We start from the raw sequence: 24,106 nt of genomic DNA on the forward strand, positions 1-24,106 counted from the left end.
GTTGCAGTGACCCAAATCTAAATACGCTTTTCACTTCTGAAAAACTGAATATCTGACTTTCCATAGACGTATTTCTAAGAAGGCAACATTCATCAAAGTCAGCTTTTAATGTAGAAAAGTACTGTTTTAATATCTGGCTATGCTGGTAAACCCAAAATTCCATCTGGTTTTTGTAAGTAATTATTATTATTATTAACTTGATTTTAAGGAGGAAATTATGTTCAAATTCTGAATTTGAAGGATTCACTGGTCAGCAATCGGCCAAAACTATTGCTGCTCTATAAATCAATTATTATTAAGTTTCACTGCTAGTGTGTAATTTATTTACAGAAAGAAAGAAAGACGATTGGTTTGAGACTTCTCACTGACTGACTACAATGGAAGTGACCTTGTGAACACTCTGGGACACTGCTCCTCTCGGGTTACATGTTTCTTCCCCCGTTGATAACGTTGCCTCCCGGAGGGGCGATGTGGATCGAGTCCAGAATGGGCCGCAGTATCTGGCCGAACGGTCTGGAGGTGGAAGGAGATTTGATTTGATATTTGAAACTGAAACATAAGACAATCATTTTTTAGACCTAAACGATACATTTAAACCCTCTTCATATGTCACAGCATATTAAGAGACTGGATCTTAATTCCAGTGGGGTTAACAAAGTGTTCTTATAAGAGTTCTTTCCACTTATGAAATGTAATTTGTTTTGGCTGCTACAGTGAATTTTAGAGTCACAACTGTATAACTGTTCTTTCAAGGCCTTGCCAATAAAAATATCCAAGGAAACCACCACATGTGAGGTGCCATTTAGACACCTTAATGCACTCGGTGCACTCTGAGTCAGCTACCATGCATTGGAATTTACTTTACAGAAAGTTTTCAGTTGTGAAGCAAACTTTTGAAGGCAGGTTTGGAATATGAGCACACATCCCTGCAGCTCCAGTTTAAGATACAAGCTTTGTCATCATTACAGCAGCAACTAGTGCTGTCCGTTTTCTCTTAAAGTCACACTGGATTTGTGGTTGAACTTGTGTCTGCCCTCTGACTGGCCACGTGACGGCTAGAAAGAGAAGAATGGGAGTTTTCACAACAGTGCAGTACTATGGAACAAGTCTGGTCGTCAGCGGGGATTTTGAAACGGGCAAAGACGACAGACGTGCTTGAAGGCATGGGCAGCTGGTTTACACTCACGTGGAGAGGACTTCAGATGGAAGGTCGGTGATGTAGGAGGGGATGGACCTGCCTGTCAGGAACTGAGCCACCTCGTTGGTGAAGGTGTTGCAGTTGTGCTCAAACAGACGATACCTGTCACCCCTGAACCGGGAACGAACGGAAGAGAGTTAAAGCATCAGATAACAGCTTTCACGCATCGTGACCAGTCAACAAAAAGTATGATTAGACGGATTACTGCTATGTGTCATTTTAACAGGTGTGTGTCTGCTTTGGGACATTATATGTAATATATAAACAGCTGCTACCTTTCCTGTGTGAAGAGAGAAGAAGAGAGTGGCTAACAGCTACTCGACCTGTATGAGCTTTCTCCCAGGGAAGAGAGGTAATCCATGAAGATCTCCTCAGACACTTCAGTCTCACCCAGCTCCACCACTGTGTCTGGAGGACCCAGCATGGTCCCACCCTGACAAACACGCGGCAGACAAAAAGGAAACGTCTCACAAAATGTCCAAATTATATGAGAGCTATTGAAAAGAGACACTGATGTTTAATTGGTCCAATAGTTAGTGGGAACTGAACTTGATTCTCAAAAGGTAGACTTGTATCACTTTAATCTCAGCACACCCTGATAATTACTCAAAGGTAGATACGTGCAGCACAGCAGGAATGGTGTTTGGCGGCAGGAATGGTGTTTGACGGCAGAAACATGCTGACTTATCTCAAACATCAGGTTTTATCAGTCCCGCTGAATTACAGAGCGAGGGTGTCCTCCTAGAGCTGCCGCTTTGCACAATCATGTAGAAAGAAATGAATCTCAGAGAGGCTAACTCACCACTTTAAGACTTTTGCTATATTTTAACTTCTGCAGTATTTTATGTCTTAGATTCTCTTTTACTTGCGTGATTTTCTTTTTATACATATTGTTTGAGCAGTGTTGGAGGGAGCCTGAGAACTAAGAATTTCATTGCCAATGACTGCTTCACCGTAATTGTTGTGCGTACAATAAAGAACTTAAACTTAAACTTGAACTTAAAAATACACTGTCCTGCTGCCAGAAATACTCAAACAAAGTGCAACCCAAAAATACCCCGAAGAACTCTATTTACTCTTGTTTGAGTGACGTTTAATAAAAACTACACTGTGTGTTTGTGACACAGACAGGGAAGGAAGTCAAAAAACTGTTGAGAGACAAGCGAACACGTTGTTGGTTCTGGTGTTTTGATGGGGTTTGTAGACAACAAGAAGGTAATTCAGGCAGATTTAAAACGTCATCACAAAGTAACACCTGAGAGCATGTGAGAGCACTAATTCGGTGATATGCCTAGACTTTATAAACACACAGCCCACATGAATTTTTAGAGATTTCGTTTCAGCAGTACTGTGCACTGACAGCTGGAACACATAATCTGAGTGATACTGTAAGAATCAAACCAAGAACTATTCGGGTATTAATGGGCCTCTGTGAGTTTGACAGTCCCTCGTCTTCTGCACGTATGTAGCAGTCTATGGTAAATGGTCTACATTTCCTCCACGAGCTTGTTTTATGAGAAACAGCCAGGAGTCAGGCCCTTGCTACAGACTTACCGGTGAACAGCTGGAGATGCCCTCCCCTCCGAAGAAGAATTCATCCCCATATGCCACTATAGCCGTGTGCCTGGAAGAAAAGCACAAAATCATCACAGGGGTAAATTCAGGTCGGAACAACTGACATATTACACAGATTCATTTAAAATTGAAACTCAGTGCCTAGCTAACCAAAGAACTCAATTATAGTATCAACAATAGTAATGACAGTAGCTGTTTTTAGCAGTGTTCTGTGATTCAGATGGGATTTTTAATGCCTATGTTATCTGATCTGGGACCAGAAATGGGGTCACAGGCCTGCACCTGCTGGATCCACACATTATACATGAGAAGCAATGTTTTCATGACTCAGGAGGTCTGACCTTTAGGCAAGCCAGCTGTCAAAATAGCAGAAAGAAGATTCTTACCAGATACCATCCAGCTGCTTTCCTGCAACACAAAAAAGGGAAAAGTAATGAGAAGAAGTTGGTAGCAGATGATCTACTGTGCAGGTAACACCATTCCTCAGGATGTAGAGACGTTCATCAGTCACGCGTTACGATTTATTTGCAAAATAAATAAATAAATAACTAGACCTTCGTGGCTTAATCAAAGATCAGTACACTGCACGGCCACAACGGCAAAACAGCGACTTTACATGGCACGTCCGAGAAAGCATCTCCACCCGGTATTTGTTGTTATCACTCATTTGTCCCTAAGGCCAGGCTGCATCCGATTTTTTTTTTATGTGTACTTACCTAACATGATAGGGCTGAGGTTGCGAGCCATTCCTCTCGAAAGATCATAAATATACAGTTGTACATTGTATCGCGTCGCATTCTTATCCATAATGTAAACCCCAAAATAGCTATATTTATTTCTCTGCCGGCTGGCTAAGCTAGAGACATTTAACTGCACAGCTGACTGGGCGGTTCTATGAATGATGTCATCACGTCTAATAATACTTAAAACACTTCCGACTCAACTGCTTTCAAAATAAACGCTTTATTGAGAAGCGTGCATGCAATGCATCGTAAGCTTTCTTTAGGACTAGCATTGTTTTGAAATGAATGTGTATCTTTTCCGGTATCGCCCTTGCTATCTCTAAATGACTTGACAATTTAACTGTAACAACTGACGGCGGCTTTTGTTGCATATGTGCCCCCATCAAAGAGTTTGTCACGGAGAAATGAGTAACTCATGACTATCAGCCAACACAGACAAAGTCCTCAGACTTTAATCTTATCAATCTAGTGCCCCACACGCAATCCAGTAGAAGAAGAAGAAAAAGAAGACGGCTTTTGTTGAGTAAATGTCATGTTATATAACAGGCATTACTTTTAAACTGCCGGCTCCGTTTTTAAATATTGTGGCCGGTTGACTAGCAAAAAGTGGGACACCCACACGTCCATGGCTGCATTGTAATCCCTGATGGCCACTGGAGGGCGCTGCCAGATGATTATAATCTCTAGTCCACATTCCGCAGCAGAGGGTGGCGGTAATGCACCCGAAACGCTGGTTGTTAACCAACGTTGAAAATCCAAAGAACAACAGTAGTCTGCCAGCCACAAGGCCACAGCCCTCCCTGCTTCTGGACCAAAATAGACAGTTGAGGGCTGAGCAGCTGACATCAACTAGAAATGGCTGCCACTGGAGTTCTTCCCTTCATACGCGGGGTAGACCTAAGTGGAAATGACTTTAAAGTAAGGGTTCTAAGCAATATTTGTTGAATTTATATCCATCGCCGTTGAGCAACTAACACCCTTAGCTAGCTAGCTAGTTAAAGCTAATCCAAGTTAGAGACTCAGAGCAACAAACGGGTGAGCTCGCTAAAACACTAGCTTAGCTTAACGTTACTAGCATTGGGCGTTAGCCAGTTGTCAGATGTTTGACATGGACAAAGTAGCAGTCTGGTCTCGGCCACTAGCGTCCTTCCTGGCGGTTAACAGATTTCTGTTTAAGATTATGGGTTTGTGAGGGGCACTTCACTCTGCAAGCTGTTAAATTATTCTAGGTAGTTTGTAATAACGTAGCGTTAGGTTTTGTCTCCAACGTCACATTAGCGAGCTAATATAGCTTCACTGTTGGCTAACTCTGGCTGTCTGGACCAAAAGCACAAGCTCTGTGTCAGAATATGTCAGCGTTTAAATTAGATAATGATACTACTAACGTACTTGCAGGTTTTGACACTTTGCGAGCTCAGTTTGGGAGACTGGGAAAGTAGCCCTGGTTGGCAGCAGTGACAGCTGAGATCACCTGGCATGCATTTGAGCTAACAGAACTATTTGAGTACTTAAAGAACTGTTTGAGTACTTAAAGCTAGCTGCCATGTCAGTATGAAAGTAGTACAAAACAAGCTGGAAATAACTTTTCGTTTATGTATAAGTTAGTGAATGGCTGATGATTCAGACCTAATTTCAGCCAGTGTAGGATGACATCATTTCCTCTGCCGAGTTGTGCCCCAGATCATAACGGCTGTAACCTGCACTTCACTGGGTTCTTATCCTGACTGTAAGAGATAATAGAAACTGAACATCACAGCTGGCCAGATGTCTGCTGTGTTTAGTCTTGTAGCTGATTTCTAAATGACTGATTTCCATGTATTATTTCAACACTACATGTAGGATTGTATGTCAATATTTCAGGTTCAATTGATTTTGGTAAATACATGCCAGCTGGGTTTTATTTGCACCCTCCACCAACTCAGTCACAATGCAACATTACTACACTGGGAAAGAAACATACTATAGCATTGTTAATTAAAGTCAAACCAGTATTACTGATGTCAGAAGTCATTCTCTCTCCTCTTCGTCTCCCACCTCTCTCCCCTGTCTGTCTGTACAGGGTGGGTACTTCCCAGAGCATGTCAAGTGCATGAGCAGTCTGCGATGGCTGAAACTGAACAGGACGGGACTGTGTTACCTCCCAGAGGAGCTGGCCTCTCTGCAGAAGCTGGTGAGACATTCAGGGCTATTTGCTTGTTACTAGCTTGTCCTCACATCTCTAAATATGAAGGCATTAATATGCAGGCAGAATATTAGAGTTGCTGTTGTAATAATACAGTAATTCTACAGTAATAGTAACAGTGGTCATTTATATTATTAGTAATAGGTTAGTATTTTCATTACACTTTTGTTGTTGTTGTTGTTGTCTACTATGAACCTAGATTTATCCAATTTGGTGTGCCGTTATGTTGTTAATCTCTGATGAGTCAAACCACTCCATATGTGATGTGTGCATGACAGAGGACATCACGTCAGCAGATTGGTGCATTTCATCAAAGAAACCTCACCTGATTAAGGACACACACAGCCCTACTTTACTCCTCTATCTCTGATAGGATTATCTAATCTAAACCTCCAAAGCTGCAATCAGCACGCCTCTGTGAAAAGACGATCCATGCTAACATGCCTGATCTTACCAGGTGTAGGTAAATAAGATTAGTCTGTTATCAAGGCTAGGAGTCACAGTGTCTGGGGTGTGCTTATCCAAGATCTGCCTTGATTTCTATTCTGTTTGCAGTTAGATTATTCTATTTAGAGGCAGCTGGGCATTAGTGCAAGTGGTGCATTGCACATCAGTGACCTTGTGGTGCACATTTATGGGATTTTAGATGACTGTGTTTTGTTTGGGCAGTGCAGTCTGTATCTGTAAACAAAACCTCATATATTTTCCTTCTTAAGGAGCATCTTTCCGTGAGTCACAACAGCCTGACCACCTTACATGGAGAACTGTCCAGTTTACCGAACCTACGGGTAACTAACACTCACACATGCATTAGAAAATACACATAAAGCAATGCTAAGATGTTTGTTAGTACAAGTTAATTTGGGTTTTCTGGTCTGACCTTTTTTTCTTCTTGTAAATGTGTTTCTCTATGTGTGCAGGCGGTGGTAGCCAGAGCCAACAACCTGAAGAACTCTGGAGTCCCAGATGATATCTTCCAGCTAGATGACCTCTCTGTGCTGGTACATAATAATCTCACACAATCCCTCATTCTCTGTTTATTCACACCTTTTTTGAACACTTTTTTACAGTCCACCCACACTTATTCTAACAATATGCTTCCTTTCTTTTTTTTCTGGTCCACTGCATTATCTTTACACCTATCACCTTTCCGTCTTTTCAAATTGCTTATGAAACTTTACTGTCCCAAAAATAACTCTGGCTTGCAGACAGGATTTACAACAAGAACAATATCATGTTTTTCCACATTTTTCCCGTCCTCTCCTTCAGGACCTGAGCTACAATCAGCTGACAGAGATCCCCAGAGACCTGGAGAACAGCAGGAACATGCTGGTGCTGAATCTGAGCCACAACAGCATCGATTCCATCCCCAACCAGCTGTTCATCAACCTGACAGACCTGCTGTACCTGGACCTGAGCGACAACAAACTGGACAGCCTGCCCCCTCAGATGAGACGCCTGGTCCACCTGCAGACGCTCACCCTGAACAACAACCCGTTGATGCATGCCCAATTGCGGTAAGAAGATTTTGTTTCTTTAGTGTTGCTTCACACCTTTACCCAAACACTCTGGGCTCATGTTAGGCCTAAAGCTAATACAGAAGTATGCATTTATTTAGTGCTGCTCTGATTGTCTTTCTGTCTGTGTGGCTGAGCAGCCAGCTGCCAGCCATGGTGGCATTACAGACTCTCCACCTGAGGAACACCCAGAGGACCCAGAGCAACATGCCCACCAGCCTGGAGGGACTGACACATTTAGCAGGTAACACACACATTCACACACCCCACTCTCTTGTTACTTCCAGACCACTTTTATTTAGGGACCTGGCACATTTTCCTACTTACTTTTACCCCTTGGCTCTTACACTGGCGCTTGTGCATATCCTCATATCTCTCTCTCTGTCTGGGGAAACATGCTTTTTACGAACACATGCTCCCTCTGTCCCCCCCTGTCTCTTGCAGATGTTGACCTGTCCTGTAACGACCTGACTCGGGTGCCCGAGTGCCTCTATTCACTGGGCAGTTTGAAGAGACTCAACCTCAGCAGTAATCAGATCTCAGAGCTGTCCCTGTGCATCGACCAGTGGACTCAGCTGGAGACACTTAACCTGAGCCGCAACCAGCTCACCTCACTGCCTGTAAGACCGCTGTCTCTAGAAGCAGCTGTTGAGTTGTTGTTGTTTACTTTCTTGGTAGAATTCTGTGTTATTTTGATGCATTGCCCTGTATAATTTCTGTAAGATGCCTTAACGTTTAATGCTCGTGTGTCTTTGTCCAGTCTGCAATCTGTAAGCTGTCCAAACTGAAGAAGCTGTACTTGAACTCTAACAAGCTGGACTTTGACGGGGTTCCACCAAGCGTCGGCAAACTGTCCAGCCTCACTGAGTTCATGGCAGCTAACAACAACCTGGAGCTCATCCCTGAGGGCCTCTGCAGGTGAGCGTGACACACTGCGCTGTGATTAACTAATATTTTCAAATTTGGCTGATACAAGCCATTTTAATTTTTTTATGACTTGTTTCCCTAAAAGGCTGGGTCATTATGAAGAACCATTTAACGTTGATTTTACACAGCTATGTAGAAATGTATTGGTTATGGCAGATTATTTATACATGACACATTTTATCACCACATCAGAATCTGAGGTTATGTGAATATGTGGTTTTGTGTTGTCTAGGTGTGGCAAGCTGAAGAAGCTGGTGCTGAATAAAAACCGCCTGGTAACACTGCCTGAGGCCGTCCACTTCTTGACTGATTTAGAGGTACGATGCTCACTATTGATAAAGTACTCGGATGATACTGGACTCAGCAAACAGCATTTATATTGTGTAAATGGTGGATTAATGTGGGTTTTATTACTTTGTAAAAGTGTCAAAAAGAGGATTAAAGTAACCTGGCCGTAACCTCTTAAATATAAAATATCATAAAGTAGAGAAATGGGATAAAGTTAGATAAAGTAAATGTAATATTATATGACATACAGGAGAAACTTTTTAGACATTTTTAGAAAATTATGAGGTTGTTACTATGCAGTGATGTTGTTCTGTAAATTAGGTAAAATAATAAAAAAATGTGTTAAGATACGCAGTAAAATCATGATACAGTAAATTTTAAGTTTCTGTAGGAATATTATTTTAATAACATGCAAGACCTGAAATTATTCAGCAATTAAAAGGTGCAGTAGTGCTCTGTGACGACATAATGTTTGTTAATCTCTACAGATTTGTATCACTGAGGAAAAGAATAACTATTTGACACACACACACAAACCTTTTTGCATTAATGTATCTTTCTGTAGATTCTGGATGTGCGCGAGAACCCCAACCTGGTAATGCCTCCCAAACCCGTCGACAGAGCAGCAGAGTGGTACAACATTGACTTCTCTCTACAGAACCAGCTCCGGCTGGCCGGGGCTTCGCCTGCTACTGTGGCTGCTGCTGGAGGAGGTGTGTGTGACGCTTCGACATGAGTGTATTCGAATATAATGGTGCCTTTTTGTTTTACTGTCAATACTTTAATATTTTCTGGAGGCTTAAATCTGTATCTGTGTGTACATGCGTCCAGGAGCCAGCCCCAGAGATCCCCTGGCGAGGAAGATGAGGCTAAGGAGGAGGAAGGACTGTTCTCAGGACGATCAGGCGAAGCAGGTGCTGAAGGGCATGAGTGACGTCGCACAGGAGAAGAAGAACTTGGAGGTAAGGAGAAAGATAAGAAGGAAGGATGGGCTACACAGGCCACAGGAAGAATGATAAACACAACAGGGTTGATTTGCATTTTATTTACCAAAACATCTGCTGCTTTAGCAGGAGAACGGGGATTTGAAATATGGTGATTTAAAGACCCGACGCTGGGACAAGAGTCTAGAGAAACCTCATCTGGACTACTCGGAGTTCTTTATGGAGGACGCGGGGCAGGTAATCTGTGTGTGTGTGTTTTCTCAGCTACAACCAACCAAACTTCCCATTAAGTGCTTTAGTTGAGCTGTGTCATCACTCTGCATCTCCCAGGCGTTTGTTGTAAGAGTGTAGAATGTTGTTTTTAAGTCACATTGGATTTCTCTGCTGTGCTTTGTACTGATATCAGTATCCATATCTCTTCTATTTCTCCTTCCCACAGGTTCCAGGTGTAATGGTGTGGCAGATAGAGAACTTTGTTCCCATGCAAGTGGAAGAAGCTTTCCATGGCAAGTTCTATGAGGCTGATAGCTACATCATCCTCAAGGTAACTCATCAAATCTACCATCATTTACACAAGTTATTATTACTTATATTATCATCAGACAAATTGATGAATGAATCAAAATAGATTATTCTTGGCTACAGCTGGAACATCTGTAAGCTTTCATGTACGGTGTGTGCCACAACAGATCCCCTCCTCTCTGTATTTCCTCTCATCTTTCTTTCCCCTTTTTGCGCTTGTAGACCTTCCTGGATGACAACGGCTCACTGAACTGGCAGATCTTCTACTGGATCGGCCAGGAGGCCACTCTGGACAAGAAGGCTGGCTCTGCCATCCACGCTGTCAACCTCAGAAATTACCTTGGAGCTGAGTGCAGGACGTTACGGGAAGAGATGGGAGACGAGAGCGAGGAGTTCAGCGCCGTATGTACACACATTCTGCATGTAAACATGTTCGGGTGAATAATCAGCCGCTCCGTGCTGTTGGAAATGACAGTTCTTGTCGTGTGTGCAGGTGTTTAACAATGAGATCTCCTACATTGAGGGAGGAACAGCGAGTGGGTTTTACACTGTGGAGGACACACACTATTCTGTCAGGTAGGCTGGCTTTTTGTAGAAAACACACCTTTCGTCATTTCCATTAGTCTTTGTTTATTCCCTCTAAGTCGAGTCAAATTTCCTATATTATTTATCTTTGGCTTTTTATTATTGTTATTTCTTCAGAGATGTGTTTGTAACTTTATTTTGAAAAACTGCTCAAAAAGTTTATTTGTCTGAATAAATTTTTAAATCCTGCTGTGTGTTTATCAGATTGTACAGAGTTTATGGCAAGAAAAACATCAGACTGGAGTCTGTCCCTGTGAAGGCCTCCTCCCTCGACCCTCGGTAACCCTCACACACCCTTTCTGCCTTATACACCACATGACACACATGCTTTGCACCCCTCTTCTCTCTGTTTGACGTAATCACGGCTTTTACTGTAGTCAGGGAGTTGATTTGTTGCTATTTTTTTTCATACCGCTGTTTGATGTACAGTATGTGACTCATTCAGTGTGGACATTGTTTCTATAACTTCCTGTCTCTCCCTTTTTGGCAGCTTTGTCTTCCTGTTAGACACAGGGCTGGAAATCTTTATCTGGAGAGGAGCCAACGCTACCCTCAGCGGCACCACAAAGGCCAGGTAAGACGCAAACCTTTCTGCCACTTCCACAATCCATGTCAGGGACACAACTAAACATATAGTGATGCAAAGCTTTTCATTGTTTTCCATCGTTCAGGTTATTTGCAGAAAAGATCAATAAGAATGAGCGTAAGAGCAAGGCAGAGATCACAACCCTTATGCAGAACCAGGAGCCTCCGGAGTTCTGGGAGGTACTGGGAGGACAACCAGAGGAGATCAAGAAACACGTACCAGACGACTTCTCTCCTAACAGACCGAAACTGTACAAGGTAAGTCTTTTGAATCGCCTTTAGACAGCACTACTTACTACTGACTTCAGCATGTGAATGTTGCTTACTGTAGACGGTAGAAGTGTACATGCGGTATTTAGGGAGTGTAGGTGTACTGCAGATTGGGCAGTGTTGTAGGAGGTGTGTGGGATTTACTGTTGAGCCATCTGCTTTATCAAAGCCTTGAAGTCCCGTGTAGTTTTTTTGTAAATGGCCGTGATGATGTACTGTATGTGTGATTGACCAAATACCAAAATATTTCATGAAAAATGACTTTAAAGTAACTGAGTCAAACAGGTTCAATATGAGTTGACAGCAAGTGTCAGCCTTAAAACTGGTTTGACTAATTGCGCTGTTACATGTGAGTTTCGATGCAATAAGAGGCCAAAGAGTTGGTACAGGTGATTTTCTGATGTGTTGTGTATCATTGTCCTGTAGGTGGGCTTGGGTCTGGGCTACCTGGAGCTGCCACAGATTAACTACAAGCTGTCAGTCGAGCACAAAGACCACAAGGTCAAACTGGACACACTGCCAGAGATGAGACTGGTATGTTAAATTGCTGCATAATCACTAGCACCTACATCCCTCCGTCCCGTCATGTTTTATTTGTTAAATCCTCCTCTTCTTATTTCCTCCCTTCAGTTGCAGTCTCTGCTGGACACAAAGTGCGTGTACATCCTGGACTGCTGGTCTGATGTGTTCATCTGGATCGGGAGGAAGTCTCCGCGTCTCGTCCGCGCTGCCGCCTTAAAACTGGGTCAGGAGATCTGCTCCATGCTGCACCGGCCCAAACACGCCTGTGTCACCCGCAACCTGGAGGGCACCGAGTGCCAGGTAACACTTTATACCACGCCGCTTCAAATACTGCTGCTGCAGACCGGAGACTGTGGGACATCAAACTGTTAGGACAGCAAAATCCATTTGGTCTTGTCTGAGAATGTGTCTTATTTTGGCTACATGGATACATGGTCTTCTACACACTCCAACACAGTGTAAAATGTACCTTTGTCACTCTTTCTTTTCTTAACTTCTCTTCTTCCTCTTTATCCTCATCCTCAGGTGTTTAAGTCCAAGTTTAAGAACTGGGATGACGTGCTGAAGGTGGACTACACCAGAGCAGCTGAGACGGTACAACAGAAGGACAACCTCCAGGGCAAGGTCAGTGATGCGTGTGTGTCTAAAAACAATCTGAATGTTGATACTTTAATAACAGGTTGCCATCCAGTGGCTCATATCATAGGTAATTGTTCTCAAAGTATTCATGTGTTTTGAAGATCATCTGTGTTTTAAATAGACACTGAGCAGCTGAGCACCAGAAATATGTCAGATGTTTTTGCGTGTGTGTGTGTGACGTCCAGATTTAGCTGCTTGTGTCTGGTTAAGTGTTTTATCTGTGTTTTCTCTCCCAGGTGAAGAAAGACGCAGAGCAGAAAGACCAGATGAAAGCCGACCTCACGGCTCTCTTCCTTCCCAGGCAGCCAGCCATGGCCCTCACTGAGGTAACAACACACGCACGGTTATTCCTTTTCCTTTTTATACTCGCCAATAAACCAAATCTTCTTTGAGCCTCCACCTCTTACATATTTATCTTTTCTGACTAGGCCGAACAACTGATGGAGGAGTGGAATGAGGACCTGGATGGCATGGAGGGATTCGTGTTGGAGGGAAAGAAGTTTGCTCGCCTGCCAGAGGAGGAGTTTGGACACTTCCACACCCAGGACTGCTACGTCTTCCTCTGCAGGTAGGGATGTGTGTGTGACATCACTTGAAGTTATTTCATTTTTTGTACTTGAATTTAAAAGATTCAAGTTTAACAGAACATTACAGTTCATGGAGTTGTTTTGCATTCAGACATAGTGGCTCCACTGGCTTGATACTGTTCTGTCAAAGTGAGTCATTGTCTTCCTCTCATCTCACTCACTGCTGTCGTAGATACTGGGTGCCTGTGGAGTACGAAGAGGAGGAGAAAGAAGAGAAGGAGAAGAAGGAGGGTGAAGGTGGTGAAGGACGAAGAGCAGAGGAGGAGGACAAACAGCCCGAGGAGGACTTCCAGTGTGTGGTGTACTTCTGGCAGGGCAGGCAGGCCTCCAACATGGGCTGGCTCACGTTCACCTTCTCCCTGCAGAAGAAGTTTGAGAGTCTGTTTCCTGGAAAACTGAAGGTATCTGATTCTTTTATGCTCATCGTGTGTGCTCTCGTCATGTAGAAGCCTGACCACTTCTGCTTGTGGGTTTTGTAACATTGTGCCGAAATAACAGCCCCGGCCCGTCTTGCTGTTTAGGTGGTGCGTATGACCCAGCAGCAGGAGAACCTCAAGTTCCTGTCCCATTTCAAGAGGAAGTTCATCATCCACAAAGGAAAGAGGAAACAGAAGACCGACTCTGCTCAGCCCTCCCTCTACCAAATACGCACCAATGGCAGTGCACTTTGCACCAGGTAGACATACTGCAGTATTATCACTTTTACACACACCAGCACTGTGACAAGTACTGGTTTCTGCCTTCTATACGAAGTCTCAATGTTTTTATCTGTCATGTCTGTCTTAGGACCATCCAGATTGGAACAGATTCCAGCAATCTCAACTCAGAGTTTTGCTTCATTCTCAAGGTTGTGATTTTTAAAAAATCTTACAATAATAAGAATATCGCTTCTTCCTTCGTACTGTTTCTGTTTAACAGTAACAATATATAATGAATAATACTAAAACCATATGTTTTCTGCAGGTTCCATTCGAGAGCACAGACAATCAGGGCATCGTTTACACCTGGGTGGGCCGAGCTGGAGACCCTGATGAGGCCAAACTGGCCGAGGACATCATGAACTGCATGTTCGATGACACGTACAGCAAACAGGTAAACACATGTTCACACATCTGTGTGCCTTTAGTAGAAATACTCATGTCTGTTCATGTGTGTTTCATTTTCATTCTGTGTACAACTTGAAATACACAGCAAATACTCTCAAGTATAAATTCCCCACACACTATCTCTGTTGCTTCCACTTCAACAGAAACTTCAACTCCTTTCATTGATGCACTTATACTGAACTGAAAATTATGATGCATTTATCTTTTACTCTTAGTTTTGGAACTTCAAGTGAATCTTCAACTCCTTTCAGCACTTCAATTGATACTTCAGCATCACTCAGCGCTTACACTTAAAGTTACACTTTATTCAGTGTTTATTCAACTTCTTTGACGGATTTGTATTTGGACTGCCACTAAACTATTTTAAATGTTTTATAGCAATTGATCAGTTTCAAGCAAACTTTAATGTCCTGTTTTCACTCATTCTGAGTGGAACTTGATTCACTTGACAAAAAACTGATTAATCACTTTGTCTCCTAGGTAATTAATGAGGGGGAGGAGCCAGAGAACTTCTTCTGGGTGGGGATTGGTTCTCAGAAGCAGTACGATGAAGATGCGGATTATATGAAACATGCTCGGCTCTTCAGGTGAGTGAACATGATCTGTTTTCTGTTTTACAAGTAGGTATTATTTAGTCGTAGTTAAAATACTGTAGTGTTACATTCGTTTATAATTCTACACAATTAGCTTCTTTCTCTTTGCCACTCTCTCTCATATCACTCTCACACTTTTTATTTCCCTTCTGCCTCTCCCTCCCTCAGGTGTTCCAATGAGAAGGGTTATTTCTCTGTGTCGGAGAAGTGCTCAGACTTCTGTCAGGATGACCTGGCTGATGATGACATCATGTTGCTGGACAACGGCAAAGAGGTAACAAGTGATCGCAGATTTCTTTGCTTGTTTACAGTGAAACCAGTTAGATTGAAATATTTCATCCATTACTGTGTAATTGTTTTTCATTCTTTTTTTGTGTCCCTGCCTTCCTTCCTTGCTGTCCCTCAGGTGTACATGTGGGTCGGTACTCAGACCAGCCAGGTGGAGATCAAACTTAGTCTCAAAGCCTGCCAGGTTAGTGAGGAACTGCAGTTTGTGTTTATTTGTGCTCAAACGTTTTGGTGTTATATATCCATATCTCACATCTTATTAATACTTCTTTTTCCTCTCCAGGTTTACATCCAGCACATGCGATCCAAGGACCCTGAACACCCCAGGAAACTGCGCCTGGTACGGAAGGGAAACGAGCCCCACTGCTTCACTCGCTGCTTCCACGCCTGGGGAGCATTCAAAACTCCCCCCTCGTAGACAAACGCTCTCACAAACACGAAATGTATTCGCTGCCATGCAATTTTCTACCAGTAAGGTGATGATGATGATGATGTCTGTGCCTAGCCCAGCTTTTCCTGAGCTCTGATTCCTTCTCTCCATCCCGCTGAGCGCTGCTGTTCAACAGCCTCTTGTCTAACAGGTGTCAGAGTCTGCCCACAAAATCATAACAGATTGAAGTTTAGCACAACAATCAGTGAAAGTTCTTCTGGTCAAGAAGCTGTTGGCTGTTTCCTGTCTTTGGGACAAACGGCCAACTATCACTTTTTTTCTACAAGCTTTTTTAGCTGCAAGTCTGAATACTGTTGTTAAATGAAAGAAGAGAATTATGTTTTGAGATGAAATAGGTCTAAAGGTGTACAGAGGCTTTATAAAAAAACCCAAAGGGAGGTGAATCTCCCGACATATCGACCTGTTTTTCTGCTTCCACGTGGCTTGTGCTGCATGGTCAATAGTTTTCAGTGGAGGAGGGTTATGGAGTCGCTCCTCCGTTCTTGGTGCCATTTCTGCGCAGCTCATTAGAAGCAGTTTAAGGCAGAAGACAGAGAGTTTGAGTTTTACAGTTTGTATTGTTTATTCATCATTGAGGGGACTGGACAGAAACAGCACTATAATTGTTTTTCTGAGGAATGTTGGTTTATACATATATTTTTCTGTTGTGCGGACTATACATGGTATGTTTGTCTGTTTGCCCCATGCGCCTTCATTGAAGTGGGGACGGCCCCGTTCCCCACAGTCTGTTTGGTCCCTGTTCTCACCTCCTCTAACTTGTCCACTGATCTGAATGCAAAGTGAAACCTTTTTGTAATATGAGCAAATATGATTTTCATGTAAAGATGCTTTGGACAATAATTTGCTTTTGCCAAGTGAAAGTTAAACAGTTACATTTATTTGGCCAAACAAGTCTTGAGCGAAGGTCAGGGTGCAAGTTACAGATTGTGAGACCGAGCCTTGTTTTATGTTTAAGTTAAAGGACGGATGTTTAAATGTGCAATCAGTAGAGCCTGAGAGATACTGAAACTAAATAATACTGTATTCTTATACGTAACAGGCTGCATTCAACTTGTCAAAATGTTTATTTTCTAAGCTTAAGGAGAGGTTCTTTCCAAAATTGAGTGTAGTCATTTTTGAAAAAGTAAAAGCATCATGTTTAAAAGTTAGACATCTTAGTCTGACATTGATTTTAAAGTATTGCTTTCTTTTCCAAAAGTTTCTCGTTCTGGAACAAAATATTTTAATGGGAGGTCTTTTGCACCATATCAGAGACATATCTTGGTAAATATTGTGACCTCTGGTGCCTCTGATCTCAGCTTGTTTGTATGGTTAACAGGTGAGTTATGATCAGTTTAACCAGTTCTAGATCAGTGCCTCCACGGTCAACGTTGTAAGTGCAGAACTGCTGCAGTGCTTCTTGTGGTCATGTGACCTGTGTAGTATGCAGGCATTGGTCCAAGCAGGATATCTATGTATTCTCAAAAGGCTTCAACTACCATCATTTTGTTTCTTTATACTATAGTTTGTGGGGTGAATTGTATGCCTGGTAGTGTGAGTCCAACACGCATATGTATGTGTGTATATGAATATGTGCACATGCTCCTGATGCCACCTGCAGATGCTTTATTTATGTATTTTATATAAAAATAAAATCTCACATCACATATTTTGTTTAATTTAATTAAACAAATAATTTAATTTGTTTCATTTAAAGGCACCTACACAGGTGTTTTGGGTGAAGCTATGCTGGGAGTTTGTTGTTGTCACCAAACTCAGTGTACTAAAAAGAACCAAAGGATGATGTGCAAATACTGCTGATGAGGTCTAATGATCCAAAATACTTAAGCAGGTTAAATACAAGGTTTCGATAGTATTATTTTATCACAAACAGGTAGATCAATATTTAAAGTGATGCCTATTAATGCCTTATATTTGTTTAATCCTTACAAACCCCAAAATGTTAAAACACTCAACATTTTACAGAGGAAACGCTGGACTATTTCTTGGCTGGGACCAGTGACTTCCTGACGTCTCTGCTGGTGCTAGATGTTTCCCCGTTTCCAGTCCTTATGCTAAGCTAACTGGCTGTAGCTTAATATTCACTGTAGAGTGGTGTCACTCCCAACATCAGCGTTAACTCTCAGCAGGAAAGCGAAGAAGTGTAGCTCCCAAAGATGTCAAAAGTATTCATTTATAATAGTATTCATTTTTCATACGTTATTAAAGGGGAACTCCATAGATTTTACACATTAAAGTGTGTTTACAGGTCTTGTAGAGTGCTACTAATGCTAGCTAAATAAGGCCTTTTGTGGCTCCATAGGGAGCTGTACGAAATTTGATTAATTGCCTTAAATGATGTCACTTAAGTCAGTGTCTGGCTAGCGGCTCGAGGCTACATTAGCCAGATCTGGTTTTGCAGACGACAGCCACACAGCACACGAGTCCCATAGAGAGAGTAAATAATTTTATTAACATTCACAATTCTTCATCAGCCAAAATGCTAAATGACATGATTAAAATCCTACACACAAAACTGAATGACAAAGTAGAAACAAATTCATCTTAGTGGTGGAATTAAAAAAAAAAACGGTAAATCGTGCCAGCTGTAGCATCCAAAGGTTAATTATTTGTGTGTCAACCAGAGAACCAAAACAAAGAAAAGCTAACGGTAAAAAAGCATTAACATGATTCCTACCTGTTGAGCTACATTAGTTAATAGTGAGGTCCCTTTTTTACTTGTTGTTTTCGCTTTACGTGAGGTGATCACAAAGCTTGAATACTGAGCGGCTTTTACACTACGACAGGTTCCAGAAAGTTCTAATGCTTCACTATCATCGGCTTGCCGTCATAAACCTGTCTGTAAACCTAGGCATAGATACTGTATATATATATTTTTGTTTTTACACAGTAAAACCTTTTTTAAAAAAGGGGGTTAAAATACTGGTGCTCAAAGCCCTGCATTTAGCCAATATTACCCAGAATGCACTGAATCACAGAAACCCAAAAACAAGAAATCTCCTGGGTGCATCATAGTACACAGTACGTTACACTTAGCATTCAGACTGACTTTGCTTTCCTTGCCACACTTCCCTGAGTCCCGCCAAAAACATTTCTGCATGAGATGCTGTAACTTTGACAGAGGAGGGAGGATTTAAGAACTGAACACTCTTCATTTTACCACTTCCTTTAACTTCGTCCTCTTCACTATTTTTTTCTAGAGCAGAAAATGAGGATAAAAAACAAACTTTGCTCTCTGATTGCAATGAACTCTGAGCTCTTCATGCGTGTGTCATCGTGTCATCTTCATGTCACATGGTCCCAAAGAGCCTAGCTTCCTTACTGTAAACATGAGAGGACCGTGACGTCACACGGATCAGGCTTAAAACTGGATGGATGAATAAAGAGTTCTCTGCAGGTGTGCCGTACCATTAGACCTCCATATCATACTGCCCTGACTGATTTTGCCTGATAAAAAACAAAATAATGAGATAAGGAATGTATTTGCAACACAGGCCATGCGTTTAGTAATGAAGGTATTTCCAAAAAAAAGTGTCAAATCTGCTCTAGCCCTAAATACATAGTACCAGCTTCGCTTCCCTCTTCACCCGCTGGTTCCCTTTGAAATCTGTGAGACGTTTTTCCTCTGGCATCCCCCTTTCTATTTGTCATTAAAATATCTTCACTTTGTCCAAAAGCCGTACAAAACATATTTAATAAAGCATCAATCTTTGCAGTACAAACTACCTTCATTATCCCATCTCCGTTTTTTCCTTCAATACCAAGAGCTTGTTTTAACCTTGGTGGTGATGTGCTTTGTGTGTAATAACATATTGGCTCACTGAATTGAAGACAGTTGATTTATGCACCACCTCGACCCACACAGGACACCGGGTGAGGCTTTTCAACTGCCCTTCACGGCACCTAAGAGAGGAAGAATACAAATGCTACAGATTTCAATACTCAAATATTCAAAATACTTCATTTGCTAGTCTTACTCTGTTGAATGCTAAAAATGCTCCCCTTCGGTCTCTGCTGGATGTCCTCAGTTCATAAACATGGGTCATTCACAGGGCTGTGGTGGCCCCGAGCAGCGTGCACAACAATCCAACACATCCACTAATATGCACGAGGAATCAACAAGCACATTTGGCGGCTGAGCGCCAGTCCCAGTTCCAACTGTGAGGAAACCTCAGACTGATCCCAGCACGGCACAAGACTGGGGATAGAAAAATAAAAACACAGGAAAAACGTCACCGTTGAGTCTCATATGCAGAATGTAACATCCCTTTCCTCGAGGGCCGAGCCACAGTCATTATGCCTGGAGGACCGCAGAGTAACCAGGGGCAGGCCTGAGGAGGGGTGATCGCACAGAGCGTCAAGATGGATGACGGAAATTCCAGTTTTCAATCAGGATCATCGGCTCCAAGTCCATCAGATCAGGCTGTCTGTGTCTCCGTGTGGGAAGCAATGTCATGTTTCCAAAGTGGTTATAGAAGAAGATTCAGTTCTTCCAGAGGGAGGAGCCACAACAAACGTCTTTAATATTCTTTGTCCGTTTCCTCCCAGTGTGTGCCAGGCTAACAGGAGAGAGTGCAGAGTGCCGGCCGGGGGCTCCACAGTGGGCTGATGGGAGATGTTTGTGGTCCAGCACTGAAATCCAGTCCATCCAGACCACTTGAGCCCCTCCCTGTAATACTTCAACAACAATCAGAAGACAGAATGAGCAAAGAACATTTTACATCACTTCTACATTACAATAAAACCAAAATCTGTACGATTTTATAGATGAAGAAAATCAAAAGATGACAGATTCATCAATTATGAAATGCCCTAATTAACATATATTACTAAATATAAATTACTAAAACGTCCACAATATTAATACATACATTGGAATATTTAACAAATAGAAAATGGCGCATGGCACCACCAGAGGGTAGCAGAGAGTCTTGTTGATAAACAGACTTCAGCGACCTCCTGATTTATGACTCCTGTGAGTGCAGAAAGTAATGCGACTGAATGGATGAGTGCAGAGTAGCTAACCGCCACAAACTCATTACTTTATAACAAGTAAATAACTCAGTGTTTCAGTCAATTTAATGATAAAGACATCCTTGGTTTGGTCATTACACAACCAAGTTCCAGCTGTGATGATAATCGCCTTTCTTTAGCAAAATCCAGTACCCCCCCCCCCTCGCTGTGATCTGTATGGAGCCTTGCAGTAAAGGTTAAGACTGCTCCATGTTTGGATTTAAGAGGATAAAGTTGTTCTACAGTCACTTACAGCTAGTAAAAAAAACTAACAAAAGACAGAATAAAAGAAGACATAACAGTGAGGAATTGAATCTGGGCAAACTGGTACAGTGAATAAAGAGGCTACACACATTAACCCTGGGCCTCCAAGTACAGTACAAAGTGAAAAAAATACCCGGAGCTATGAAACACTGAAAAAGCACACAAGTCTGTTGAATCGACCTCGATGGAAAAGATTTCTGCTCCGCTGGCTTTTCAAGCCACCGAGAGGAGGGAAACAGAGAGGAGGGCTTGTTATTGGAATGCAGCACTCAGACAGAGCAACTCTTTGAAGTTTGCACACTCTGGACCAGCTCCATTAGAAACAGGTGTCTGTGTCTGTGTGTGTGTCTACCCATTCACCCAGTGTTGTGTCTAAGCAAGTGTGAGCTCATGCATCTGCTCATACTGGTGTGTTTGTGTGACTTCAGGGAGGAATATTAAGTGTTTGTGTGTTTCTCACCTGTTCAGTTAATGAGGATGCCAGTCGAGCGTCCCTCCTCCTCTTTAATGTTCTTTAGGTTGTTCTCTGCCTCGTCCACAGTGCTGCACGGCACACACACAAACCACAAGTTCAAAAATCACGAGGCTAAGAATACACATACCAGTGTGTGCGTGTACATGTGAACGTGTATGCCTACGTTAGGAAGTCCCTGACGTCCTCCACAGTGATTTCTCCGGTGGAGTCGAGGGTGAGGTCAGCACAGCTGAGGGGGGAGTCCAGCGGGGTGTCCAGGATGGGAGAGGACAGGGCGCTCGGAGGCTCTTCTGTTTGCCCTGTGAGGGAGAAACACAAGAGTAATGTCGGACTGAGTGAATAAAATATTGAAACACAGCTTTATAATTATTTGGTTGGACAGTGGATTCAACGAAACAATCGGTCACATCTTTTATACCCCAACGACGTGCTTGAATGTAACAAAGACCAACAAAGAGTTCAGCAGCACAATGAAGATGGCAGAAACCGCTGTGCGTTGAGGCTGTGAGACATGTTGATTTAATATTAACATTTATTCTCTCTTCGTTCAAGTGTTGCTTCATTTAGAGCCCGTTTCTCAAAATCCTGTTTGGATCACTTAAAGCTGCTCGAATGAATACTTTTTTAAAATTGACAATGGGTCAAATACAAACCCACAGAAAAGAATCACCTAGTTCTGCAGTTCAGCTCTACAGAGCTTTGTAGCACCTTTTGGCTCATTGTTTTGGTTCACTCTCACTGCTCTCATAGTGTCATTCCCTCAGGAGCTGGTGGAGACTAAAAGCAGAGCTTAAAGGATATTATGTATAGTGAACTTACATTCACCAGGGGGGACACAAACATGACTCCGAATGAATGCTAATGTTGCTTTGTATTTGCTAGATGCGTACAATAAATGTGTGTCATCCTGTAAACATAAACACTTTGTGGTGCATTAATGCTTAAAATAATTAAAAATGGAAAAAACATATAAACATTCTCTGACATCTTCATGGATAGTTGTTAATGTCCGAGAGACAGGTGAAAAGCCCACTAGGACATAAACAAACTCTACTCTGGTCTCCACAACAACCACCATTTCCTGCCAGGGAAGGAGGTGCTGGGCAGGAGAGGCAACTGGGGCACACTCAATGGTTACCATGGAGACCGGAGGGGGACCCCTGCTAGGCCTGCTCTGAGTTTAAGAGGTTCAGAGAGAGAAGAGAAAGTGATGAAGAGGGACAATAGACAGGGGGAGAGAAATAACAAGAGCGAGGGGGAGCAAAAAGTGTGTGTGTGTGTGTGTGTGTGTGTGTGTGTGTGTGTGTGTGTGTGTGTGTGTGTGTGTGTGTGTGTGTGTGTGTGTGTGTGTGAGACCTACCCTCAGCCTGACCCATCTGGTTCTTGTGGGTTCCGTTGGCCTGCGGCTGCGTCGTCGTACCATCGCTGAGGAGACACATGAGCACACACCATTTGCTTTGGCAGTAGAGGGAGTAATAATAATGCAATAACAGTAAAAGTATCATTTCTTTGGTTTCACATGCAGCTGAGTGCTTCAGGCTGGTGGTAACCCAACAGAAAGCATTACGAACAGTAGGTTTAGTGGTTTGCAATGTGGGGTCCAGGGACCACCAAGAGTCCTTAACAGGCTTACAGTGGGTCCCTGGAAAATATCAAATCAATGAGCAGGCAGGCCTCAGGATTTTTATATAAATGTGATGAAGTACCTTGATTTGTCAGGTATTTATTTTGAAGGATTAGCCAACAACAGACATTCCTGTCTGATTATTTTATCCATACAAGTTATCAAATGATTTTCACCAAAATATCATATTAAAATATATATTCATGTTACATAATATTACATATATTGTGATAGAGGATTCTATTCATACCACGTAACCCTGGTTTAATTTTACTGCTCATATCAAGAGATATGTATGTTACGTAAGTCAGTACAAAAGGTTTCCAAGGCGTGTGTGTGTGTGTGTGTGTGTGTGTGTGTGTGTGTGTGTGTGTGTGTGTGTGTGTGTGTGTGTGTTACCTGGCAGGTGTGGGCTCTAGCGGTCGGTCCAGCTGAACAGAGCAGAGCGGTTCAGTGAGGACCTTGGCGGACAGGGAGAACCTCTCATACTCTGAGGGAGAGATCAGGTAAAACCCTGTAGAGGAACAAACAGACAATTAGACAGTTATGACTTTGATACACGATACACTGAGAACTGCCCACACTGTAAGTGTGTGTAGTTTTCACGGTTGTTTTGTCTTGCTGCGACTTTCAGTGCCTAAATAAGAGATTTTTGTTTTCCTCACCCTGTCCGTTCTTGGTGAAGACGCAGGATGCAATGCCGCTGATGTCTTCTTTACGGATGCAGTCGTAACGTACCTAAAGACACAAAACAGGCATTAATTACCAGAACATCATGAAAATTCAGTTATCTACTATTCAAATCATGCTGCACAATTACCCTAAATACCCCTAAAATGCACACTGTCCAAATTAGACTTGTTTTCCAACACACACATGCACACAATCCCCCAAAACCCTACCTGTGGTCGCAGGCCAGGTATGTTAAAGAGGTGCATGTCGCCCAGGTTGGTCAGACAGACCAGTGTGTGTTCGCTGTAGTCTTCCTGAGCTGTGGAGCCGAAGACCACCAGGGCCACCTTCCTCACCCGACAGCCTTCGTGCGCCGTCAGCTTGAACTTGGTCTTAGCGCTCACCTTGGGGAGAGAGAACACCTGGAGAGAGAGCAGAGTGGAAAGATTTAGATTTAGAAAGGTAACGTCATCAGTCTTGTAAGGTTTCTTGAGCCCAGTCTCAACCTTTTAAATCATGTGGCTATTTGTCAGTAG

General features: G+C 42.6%; 3 protein-coding genes across 5 annotated transcripts in view; 1 reads left to right on the top strand and 2 right to left on the bottom strand.

Annotated features, from left to right (window-relative positions):
• Positions 1-254: 254 nt before the first annotated feature.
• Positions 255-3,617, bottom strand: desi1a (desumoylating isopeptidase 1a). 2 transcript variants are annotated; one of them, XM_070923758.1, is made up of 6 exons: positions 3,490-3,617; positions 3,160-3,181; positions 2,753-2,822; positions 1,522-1,631; positions 1,187-1,309; positions 255-513 (listed from the first exon to the last, which is right to left on the bottom strand). In XM_070923758.1, exons 1-6 carry the CDS (start codon positions 3,578-3,580, stop codon positions 423-425), a joined length of 507 nt encoding a protein of 168 aa, XP_070779859.1. In that variant the 5' UTR covers positions 3,581-3,617; the 3' UTR covers positions 255-422. The 2 variants fall into 2 exon arrangements, with proteins under 2 accessions (XP_070779859.1, XP_070779858.1); XM_070923757.1 differs by having other exon boundaries at positions 255-549.
• A 722-nt stretch (positions 3,618-4,339) lies between these two features.
• On the top strand, positions 4,340-17,168 carry flii (FLII actin remodeling protein). 2 transcript variants are annotated; one of them, XM_070922724.1, is made up of 31 exons: positions 4,340-4,434; positions 5,576-5,686; positions 6,415-6,486; positions 6,619-6,699; positions 6,968-7,215; positions 7,356-7,459; positions 7,660-7,835; positions 7,976-8,133; positions 8,375-8,459; positions 8,996-9,149; positions 9,265-9,392; positions 9,501-9,611; positions 9,814-9,918; positions 10,119-10,298; positions 10,390-10,472; positions 10,686-10,760; positions 10,972-11,055; positions 11,153-11,324; positions 11,763-11,870; positions 11,967-12,158; positions 12,384-12,482; positions 12,734-12,823; positions 12,926-13,065; positions 13,257-13,485; positions 13,606-13,760; positions 13,871-13,931; positions 14,048-14,176; positions 14,671-14,777; positions 14,952-15,057; positions 15,190-15,255; positions 15,355-17,168. In XM_070922724.1, the coding sequence occupies exons 1-31, from the start codon at positions 4,372-4,374 to the stop codon at positions 15,487-15,489; spliced, it is 3,807 nt and encodes a 1,268-aa protein (XP_070778825.1). In that variant the 5' UTR covers positions 4,340-4,371; the 3' UTR covers positions 15,490-17,168. The 2 variants fall into 2 exon arrangements, with proteins under 2 accessions (XP_070778825.1, XP_070778826.1); XM_070922725.1 differs by having other exon boundaries at positions 6,968-7,077; positions 8,996-9,143; positions 9,262-9,392.
• A 4,095-nt stretch (positions 17,169-21,263) lies between these two features.
• llgl1 (LLGL scribble cell polarity complex component 1) overlaps positions 21,264-24,106 on the bottom strand; it is a 29,643-nt gene continuing 26,800 nt past the window's right edge. Inside the window, exons 18-23 of the mRNA XM_070923307.1 lie at positions 23,801-23,992; positions 23,564-23,636; positions 23,298-23,412; positions 22,635-22,699; positions 21,438-21,573; positions 21,264-21,342 (exon numbers count right to left, since the gene is read on the bottom strand). Coding sequence (XP_070779408.1) covers positions 21,264-21,342; positions 21,438-21,573; positions 22,635-22,699; positions 23,298-23,412; positions 23,564-23,636; positions 23,801-23,992 — 660 coding nt within the window. The remainder of the gene's footprint in view (positions 21,343-21,437; positions 21,574-22,634; positions 22,700-23,297; positions 23,413-23,563; positions 23,637-23,800; positions 23,993-24,106) is intronic.

The sequence above is a fragment of the Enoplosus armatus genome, chromosome 17, assembly GCF_043641665.1.
Source record: "Enoplosus armatus isolate fEnoArm2 chromosome 17, fEnoArm2.hap1, whole genome shotgun sequence".
NCBI lineage: Eukaryota > Metazoa > Chordata > Actinopteri > Centrarchiformes > Enoplosidae > Enoplosus > Enoplosus armatus.

Excerpts from the sequence above, each read along its gene's own strand:
- desi1a (XM_070923757.1), bottom strand. The coding sequence starts at position 3,580 with ATGGATAAGAATGCGACGCGATACAATGTACAACTGTATATTTATGAT. Across the intron at positions 1,310-1,521 it reads CTGGGAGAAAGCTCATACAG|GGGTGACAGGTATCGTCTGT; the intron begins GTCGAGTAGCTG and ends TTCCCGGTTCAG. Across the intron at positions 550-1,186 it reads CCATCTGAAGTCCTCTCCAC|TTTCAAATATCAAATCAAAT; the intron begins GTGAGTGTAAAC and ends CTTATGTTTCAG.
- flii (XM_070922724.1), top strand. The coding sequence starts at position 4,372 with ATGGCTGCCACTGGAGTTCTTCCCTTCATACGCGGGGTAGACCTAAGT. Across the intron at positions 5,687-6,414 it reads TGGCCTCTCTGCAGAAGCTG|GAGCATCTTTCCGTGAGTCA; the intron begins GTGAGACATTCA and ends TTCCTTCTTAAG. Across the intron at positions 12,824-12,925 it reads CAGCCATGGCCCTCACTGAG|GCCGAACAACTGATGGAGGA; the intron begins GTAACAACACAC and ends TTTTCTGACTAG.